This window comes from Leiobunum rupestre, chromosome 3 (assembly GCF_980474605.1).
Source record: "Leiobunum rupestre chromosome 3, qqLeiRupe1.1.hap1, whole genome shotgun sequence".
In the NCBI taxonomy this organism is placed as follows: domain Eukaryota; kingdom Metazoa; phylum Arthropoda; class Arachnida; order Opiliones; family Sclerosomatidae; genus Leiobunum; species Leiobunum rupestre.
In genome coordinates this window covers 27,480,722-27,490,393 of record NC_143386.1, presented here as the reverse complement: position 1 = coordinate 27,490,393, position 9,672 = coordinate 27,480,722, and the positions used below count along the sequence as shown (strand labels likewise).

At 35.1% G+C, this 9,672-nt stretch overlaps 1 protein-coding gene across 1 annotated transcript; it reads left to right on the top strand.

Annotated features, from left to right (window-relative positions):
* The first annotated feature begins 8,327 nt into the window (after positions 1–8,327).
* LOC149951337 (sulfotransferase ssu-1-like) lies at positions 8,328–9,211 on the top strand. The gene has a single exon (XM_090169544.1). It carries the CDS (start codon positions 8,328–8,330, stop codon positions 9,204–9,206), a length of 879 nt encoding a protein of 292 aa, XP_090025670.1. The 3' UTR covers positions 9,207–9,211.
* The last annotated feature ends 461 nt before the right edge of the window (positions 9,212–9,672 follow it).

Genomic DNA, 9,672 nt, shown 5'->3' with positions numbered 1-9,672 from the left:
ACTGTTCGAAACTAACTGAATCTGTGAAATCTCTTTCCACAACGTGTTTTATCTGATAATGGGCCAAAGCGGTGCTCGACCTTGAGGGCGTGTTTTCAAGGAAAATGACTGTATGTGTAAATTGTCTCTTATCGCGGCGGTAAAAAATAATATTTTTGAGGTGACTGGATAAAATGAGTGTAAGTTTTGAATTCAGAATACTCGACAATAATATCAAGATTTTATGTATAATAGACGTTGAAACAGAAATAAAGCTTAGAACAGTTAAATTTGACTTTTTACAGCTAGTCAGTTATAGACTTACCTTAAGCCAATTCTGAGTAATTTTAATACCTACGTAGACAGAAGTTTCCTAAACGAATAAAAACAAAAAAATGATGTTTGATCATAAAGTTTATTTTTGTAAATCTTTAAATTTTATAAATTTTTAATATATTTAAAACCGTATTTATTTGGTCTGTTTGAAACATTTTCTTCTCATTATCAAGTTTTCCCACGACGGTATTTGTTTGGTGATTTGAAAATCTTTGATTTAGATATAAATGTAGATTTTCAAAAGGTGTTTACACACGACAGATCATAGCGACGAGTCCATCTTACAGTACGTGCAATATAATTTTGATTAAATTAAACATTTATTTCTTTCGATATTTGAAGCTTAAAAAGTTTTTTTATTTTGAGGTGAATATAAAAAGGGTATTTTAAAGGAAACAAAAAAAAACTTTTGAATTTTCAAAATTTATAAAAGGGGAGTTCGAATAAATATATGAAAATTATTTAAAAATGTTTTTCGAATGGTCCAAGTCAAACATTTAAAACCCCTATAATAATGATCCAATAATAAGTATTTACCAGAATCATCTTCTCTTTAGTTAAAAACTGAAACCTCTACGTCCAACCAAAGATAATTTAAACTCGTACCCTAGATTCGAATACTGAGATCTTTCCCATTGACGGTTTTGTTACGAAGCGTTTACCCTTTTCCGGCACGTGACCTCAGAAAAATCGGGCTCCGTCGGTTGTGGCACGGCCAACTGCGATCACGCGCTGCCGCGCTATTGCGCAGCAGCGCGTGATCGAAGTTGGCCGTGGTTGCGGTAAGGCGCAAACCATGGAGCGAATTTTTTCTGAGTTCCGGCGGGAAGTGGGTAAACGCTATCGGCAACGCGCGAGAGAGTGATTTCGAATCTAGGGTACGAGTTTAAATTATCTTTGGTCCAACTGTTCAAGAGATTCTTGGGAATATTGGAGAGACATACTGATGGTAGATTCTATAATGAGGACCAAAAACACCTTACCGTTAACAATTTCCGGCTTATAACCCACACAAAAAACCCTTAACTGAATAGAGAAGGCTAAACAACAGCGCCTGGACTACAATGCCAACGTTATAACTCCGATTTCAGAGTGTCCGCTATAAAACACCACCAAGTGGAGAAAATTCACGATAGTAATCCACAAACATGCAGCAACCCCCCTTTTTTGATCCCCCTTCTTTAGGAGGCGAACGGTTCGCGCTCACTTCCGCTGTTTTCCCTTGACGCCGTAAATAACGGTCGAAAATTGGTCACGACTCGCGGGGCGACCGAGTAAAATGTCGGGAGAGGAGCGTGAAGTGAACGCGTTTTTTCAGTCCGTATTCCCTTATGGACGAGAGTTGCCTCTAAATAACGATGGTGGCGTTGGGGTAGCGGCGACACTAGCCTAACAACAACGCCTACCTTCATTGCAGTCGAGGTGTAAATGGTCTTAGATAAAACCAACGTAACCACATTAAAGAAAATATATCACACATTTAAAGCCGATAAGAAATCACGTAAAATAAATAACGAAGTTACGAGTAAAGTAAGCAAAACGAAAAGGCCTAAGAGCGTGTTGTATACAACTTCAAACTGTTTTCATAAATGATCCATTGCGCTTGGAAAGTAAATACCGAAAAAAAACTATGTTGACCACCCAGGGGTTCTACCCTTTGGCCCTTTTATCTAAATATCTCTGCCGACCGCGCTAAAACAAGATTTCACCTTCATAATTTCATGCATCAAAAAATATAAGTCTTTATTAATATACTCTTCCGCTTAAGCTGAGTATATAATATTCAGTGAAGCGTAATATGTATCGATGGCTCTGTTCTTAGAACGCTCACATGTCACGCAGGAGGGCTCGTGTTCGAATCCCGCTCAATACAACCTCAAAATGACGATAAGTCGTATACCGTGAATATTTGGTTTAAACCCTGCCATTATGGACGTTGAGGCGTTTACCGTAACCCTCAGAACTCAGTCCGTCTCAAAAGTTCAATAACCAGTAGAAGCGAGGGCTGATCACTCCGCGTAATCGGTGTACAGAGCCGTACCTTTGACTGTACAAATGGGATTACGCGTAATTTTTGAAGTACCTGCCTTTGGCAGTGCTAATCTAAGCGTAATCCGGTGTACAGACTTTCTAAGAGTGGTTAGACCCTCGAGTAGAAGTTGGAGAATAGTTACCCAGTACATACAAAACACAAATAATGGCCGAACATGATACGAGAAACCACACGACACAACACAATACATACGAATGAATATCGAAAACAAGAGACGTGGTTTTGGAAATAAAAGAGTTTTAGAAAACTTTTACGAAATCCCAAAAACTGCGAACGCGGTGTTAACACTTTGCCCCGAAACTGTGATCGCGTTCGCAGCCCGGACAAACACGGTGATTGAAGTACCCCTCCTAAGAACTAGTCCCCGCAGAGAAGTAAAAAGATGGGGAAAAAACCAGAGGACAGAGCCCCAAAAGGGAAGAATTCTGATTTTCGAGAGTCGGATGGTCCGAGTGCGAGATAAGCCATGTCGCAAAAAACATAAAAGAATGCGCTATAGGTCGCGCTCGAATCGTTAATAACTCTCGCTTATCCCTCGCGCCAAGTCGCAAATAAAATTATTATCGCGAACTACCCAGATGACATCCATCCAGGGCATTCCGACCAGCCATGAAACCTGAAGCCGCCTGTTAATCACCAATTATCTAGCAGTTCCGAGAGCAGAAAGACAGATGAAAGAGACCAATTCCCTCGTTGAGAGCTCATTACGTTTCGTATATGTATGTTTATATAGTTTTGATTATCGTTTTTACACACAATCCTAAGGATTTGTGTGTATTAGTCTCACGTACAGTGTAAACGATGCCAGTGCCGATGCCGATGACGCTGTGTCGCGCATATCTCTTCAACGGTTAGGGCTAGAAGAGTCAATGATATTTCCTTCGAATGTACATACATCGCCATTGATAGCCTTCTTTAAGTTTTCAAATCGGAGCCCTAGAAGTTGGGCATTTGCCCAATTTACTATTTTCGGTGGTTTCGCTTTATGTGGTAGATATTTTATGTAAAATTAAGTCCGATAACGTTAAAAAAATATTATTGGATAGGTAGGGATTCAGCGGACCTACAACTTCGGTTATATCTGTAAATATTAAATTTAAGTATAGTTTTCAGGGTAATTTACGGGACCCCAATTTTCGTGTGTTTATATTTTCGTCTAAAAATCTACATAACGTTCCTTAATTTAAGTCCGACTTTCATGAAAGTTATATTTTTGAATAGCTGTGGTTTCTATATAACCTGGAATTGCAATTACGTTGCTTAATTTTAATTCTAAGTAAGGTCTTTTGGGCAGCGTATACGTACTCCCTCAACTTCCAAGATTGGAAATACGCGTGGTTATAGAGACTTTACGCGAATTTATCTCTGGCATTTTTCAAGGCCGTTCTAATATGACTTATTAGAGTAACAAATAAGTGTGACACTTATCGGAGCAGTACGTGATGTTTGCAACGTACGACCTGAAGTAACAAAGAAGTGTGACACTTATCGGAGCAGTACGTGATGTTTGCAACATACGACCTGAAGTAACTAATAAGTGTGACACTTATCGGAGAAATACGCTATGCTTACAACGTATGACCTGAAGTAACAAATAAGTGTGACACTTATCGGAGGCCGTTCAAATATGACCTGAAGTAACAAAGAAGTGTGACACTTATCGGAGTAATACGCGATGCTTACAACATACGACCTGAAGTAACAAATAAGTGTGACACTTATCGGAAAAATACGCTATGCTTACAACGTATGACCTGAAGTAACAAATAAGTGTGACACTTATCGGAGTAATACGTGATGCTTGCAACGTATGACCAGAAGTAACAAATAAGTCTGATCAGAAGTAAAAAATAAGAAATACACTGATCGAAGGAATCTTCGATGCTTTCAAAGTATGACTAAAAGTAACAAATAAGTGTAAATACAATTATGTGTGGCCGTGGATATAAATTGGTTGTGATACCGGCGTTGCAGGCTGCTGTGAATAGCTCAAACAAACTTAACACATTAGAAGAATTGTGTGTATTCTGACCGTCGTACGTCTTGTTTCTTACCTTCGTTCAATTTCGGCTCGAGGTTATATGGTTTCACTCCGTCACTCTAGTAAGGAAACTCGCGCAGAATTATTCCTTGGTATAATTTTTACCATTAATGCCTGTGGTGTTATTTACAGTTTAAAAAATAAAGGAGTTCATCAATATAGGAGTATTAAGAATGGCCGGTAGAAAAATCTTGATAAATGATTGAGATAAAAGTAAACGATTAAAAGCTCTTCACAAATCATGCTATACTACCCATAAACACTATCTCATCAATGGTTTGTTTTTGATTGAAAGTTTTACCAAAATTAGCATATTTCACTTGCTAACTAGAACCAGTTATACACCTATTATCTTGTTATCTAAGTTTTAATGGCAAATTAAAACTCAATTTGACATAACCAATTATCATCTTTATTTCCCATTGATAAGTAAAATATTTAAAACAATATTAAATATATTAAATTACATTCAATAATATTAAAATGTATGTACAAAATATTTTTAAAAATAAAACCTATTTATTTTCTAACATATGGATTTTATTTTCAATTATAAATTTTAGCCAAAATATGCCCTGTGAGGCAGAGCAAAAGGACAGCTATTAAATAAAAAATTATTTTATCAAAGCAGTTGGAAGTTTGATTTAAGGGGTAGTTGGGATCTTTGAAGGCACTGATATTGGAAATGCTTTAGAATTAAAGAGTTATTTTTTCGAATTATTTTAAAAAGCAAAATATATTTCTAAAATAATTTCCATAAATTTTTCCTCACCTTTTATACATTTTAAAACTGAGCCTTGAAACTGTAACAGTAAACTGAGAAAATTTTAAATTGTTAAGGATTACGTGTAAAATTACATCATTTAAATTGCTGAAACTCATTATAGAAACTAAACTAGTTAAAAAGTCATCAATAAAAGAGATTTGCAATCAATTTAATCAAGAAAGTAATCAAAGTTAACAGAATAGGTGCAGTTATAGCCTCTATTTTCACAATCATAGCCGCCTAGAGTTAAATCTAGGCGGCTATGTCACAATCAACAGATGATATTCTCTATCTATAGAGAGAGCCTGCAAGTGCAAGGAGAACAATGTGTCTTGTCCTTTAACTTAGAAAAGATAAGTCATTAATTTTCTTTTATTAAAGAGACTTTCAAGAGACCCTCTAGTTAATTTAAAATACGTAATTCAGTTGCCGTAAATTGTTATCCCAAAGTTACGACTGTATGACTTATTTCAATTTGACTAGGTCTTTCTTGAAAGTCCCTTTAACAATTCAAACAGGCTACTGCAGTGTAACTGCACACATTTCATCAGGCCTTTCTAGAAAGAAATGTGGTCATTTTAATGTAACTCTATTGTCACCCTTTTTTACTACCAGCGGGTACTTGATTTATGAGGATCTTCAGTTTTTCATGATGCATGCCAAATTCAAATACTGATGCATACTTCTACTTTAAACCAGAAGTTTAAAATAAAAAATGCAGACTTGGATAGATAGAATTTAGTTCAAGTCTGTTTTATAAATTCATTAAGTGAATTAGCTTACATAGAAAGTTGCAAACTCCTTTAACCGTTTAATTTCTTATGTATTTATACAAAATTTTTATTTAACATATAAAACAGCATATTAATTAAGGTTATAATATTTTTCGAGTAGTAGTTTGAAACACAAAACTGCAGAATCCAATTACGACAGCATAGCAGACGTCTATAAAGGGCTTCCACATTTGATATCTAAAATTTTCCTCTTGCGATAATTTCATTAAATGAAAAATCCTGCTTTTCGCGTTTTCGACCTAGTAATTCCCATTTTTTATCCCTCGCTCTTAATACTAATTTATATAGATATTCAGATTAATTCTTAACATTATTCCAAATTTAAGGTTTTATTTATTACAAAATTACTTACATTTTAATAATTTTGCAAAAACATATCCTCAAAAGTTGCTTTGGTTATTTAAATTGTGACTTTTATTACTTTTATAATGACCCTTTATTAAATTTCCTTCGCTTTTCCCGTTTTCCCTTTTAAATTGGATTATTCCCTTTCAGCGTTTTTATAGGTTGAAAAATTCTGGAAAAAGGAAAAATTCCCCGAATATGGAAGCACTGCGTCTATAGCATTGAAAATTTATGCCAGAAATAAGCGTTTCAAAAATATGGTGCCTTATTTAGCAAAATAACTCAGCTCGTAGTATGTCTTCTCTTTCGAATTTTTTATCCCATAGCCTTATTTTATATCCATGGCGGCCGATTTTAAAATTCATTTTCTCAGTTTACTGTTAGTTTCAAGGCTCAAATTTAAGGAAATGGTTTTAAAATATATAAAAGGTGAGGGAAAATTTATGGAAATTATTTTAGAAATATATTTTGTTTTTTAAAATAATTCCAAAAAATAACTCTTTAATTCTAAAACATTTCCAATATTTGTGCCTTCATAGATCCCAACTACCCCTTAAATCAACCTTCCAACTGCTTTGATAAAAGCATTTTTATTTAATTCAATTTTGATCGGACCTGTTTAAATTAAACATCGGTAAATAAGATGCCGACCAATAAAGATGAACTGGTTTAAAAACTAAACGTCACAGATAAAATGTTTATAAATGCTCTAGCTCGCATTAGGAAAACTAACGGGAAGGCCATAGAATTCTGCTAAAAGAAACGAGATAACATCTAGACAGTTGAAAGTCTACACTGCTCGTGTCCAATCCCTTATAAAGGTACATGTATGTAGCTATTGTGCTGAAGATTCCAATGCTCTGCTTCTAATTTTTACTGCGCATGACCAGTTAAGGTGTTTTTATATTAAAACTATAATTTTTATAATAACAATAGGCTTTATTTGTGCTCCAGCTTATTTCAATTATGAAGGAAATATAATTTTTAATTAAAATTCATAGACCAAACGATAAGTAGTCTTTGTACTTTGCAATTTTTTGTTTGCTTGTCCTCCAAATATCAAATCACGCATAAAAGTGAATATTTCCAAAAATTTATATTAAAAAAAAAAATACTTTAATACTTGACGTATAAAATATTTATTTAAATAATGTTCTAAACTTTACCAAAAAATCTTCGACCTTCAAACTATTTTAAATTGGTAATTTAGACGAACCTTCAACTTTGATATATTTGAGGTCAAACTTCAGAACAATGTTATTTAATGATAGTTGGGTTGATATTCGTTAAAAGTCAGTCAATAACCCGAACTTATTTAATGTTTAAAATAAACCTTTAACGAAACGCAACTTAAATTACCAAGGTTCGTTGAAATGTTCGTTATTTTAAACATTTATCAATTTGAATAATAGAATCGAAGCAATTTGACAATTTACTTTTTGGAGTAACGATTTTGAACGTGACCCAATTTTATTTTTTTTTAAATATTGAAATAAAAATGATAGATACAGGTAAACCTGATTTTTAAGTCCTGTTCCGTTTACTGATGTACTTGCTTCTATAACTAGAAATACAGGCGTTTAGATTAACAAATTGGAGATAGCTTTTTATCCTTTTAATAAAAGACAAATTGCCAGATTATGGTTTAAGTATCAAACTTTTCTTAACCTGAATCAATGATGATGTTACAAGAAACTTTGCTGCTAGTGACGTGACCGAGGTGATGATTACCTGAACTAACGGTTTAAAGTCGCTTGATGACTTAGGCCTATGATGGTGCCTTGGGTATTAGCCTAGCCGATTATATTATTATAACTAATGGAACAAACTTACATACAGGATATCAATAATAAGGCACCGTCCTCTGCGAGGACCTTTAGCACAGTCACGACGCTAGCGGCGGAACTTCTTGCCTCCAAATCTGCCAGGTCAATTTTACTATGTGAAAAACAATGATTACAAAGTAAATCAGCTAGGTATAACCTTGTAAAGTGTTGAAAATGTTTTTCAGAAATGTCTTCTTCATCCACCGTGGTTCTTCCGGATTACCAAATGGTGGACGGCTACAGATTACCTGGCCATAACTTCTCCGTCGAAGGTCGAGAAGTACTGAAATGCAAACCCCAAGACGAAGACATTTTCATAGCAACGTACCCAAAGTGTGGCACGACGTTGTTGCAACAAATTGTCTACCTGCTTTTCAACCAAGGCGTACCTTCGAGCGACGGCCAAGAATTCTTCGCAAACACCCCCTTTCTAGAGAAATCAGGCCTCGAGGCAATTCTAACCATGAAACGACCAAACGCCATCAAGACGCATTTGCCGTTCCAATTGGTTCCGTATTCGACAAAAGCAAAGTACATTTACGTCTCACGAAATCCGAAAGACTGTTGCGTTTCGTTTTACCATCACACAGTCAGCAGTCGCTCTTACAACTTCAAAGATGGTGAATTCGATCCCTTTTTCGAATTGTTCATCAACGGGGACGTGGATAACGGCGATAATTTCGACCATCTACTGTCCTGGTACCAACGCAGAAACGATGCCAACGTGCTGTTTCTGATTTACGAGAAGATGAAGTCGGATCTACGAAGTGTCATTTTGGAAATAGCTCGATTTCTGGGCGACAGTTACAGGGAGGCCCTGGAAAGAGACAACGACTTGCTTCGAAAAATCGTCGACTTCAGCGAGTTTGGTTACATGAAAACTAAAGTTAACGATTTATTTAACGATTGCTACAAATATCCTCACGTGTTGGTTCGCAAAGGGAATGTCGCCGGCTGGACGGAAGAACTCTCCAAAGAGCAGAGTAAACGGTTGGACGAAAAAACTGAGCTTAAGCTTAATGGCACTAACATTCTTAACTATTGGAAGGAAAAAGCTTGCATATAAACAAAAGAAAATAGGGAATTGAATTTTGAGGCTTAAAATTTTACTTAAGTTTTCGTGAAGTTTATAATTTCCATAACTAATATATCTGTTGCAATAAGTGGTTAGCCTCTTGTTTATGCTTGTAATGTGATTAAGAAGCCATTTATAATTTTTCGTGCAGTTATTAATTTCCATGAAATATTTGTTGTAAATGTATCTAATGAAAGTAGAAATTTTCGTTATTTAAAAAAAATTGAATAGGGCTTTAAATTCTTTCAGGGCCAGCTAGTGAATAACTTAATTTTTTAAGAGAGTTTGGATCAAGTATCTATATTTATTCTTTTTCTGGGGCGTTTTTTTACAAGTAACAGCCACAGAAGTATAGCTAGAATTATCAGATAGTTCAATTCTTTTACCACTACATGTATATACTTTTGATATAAGAAGATATATATCATCTATAAGCAAGGATATTAAGATTTCGGCT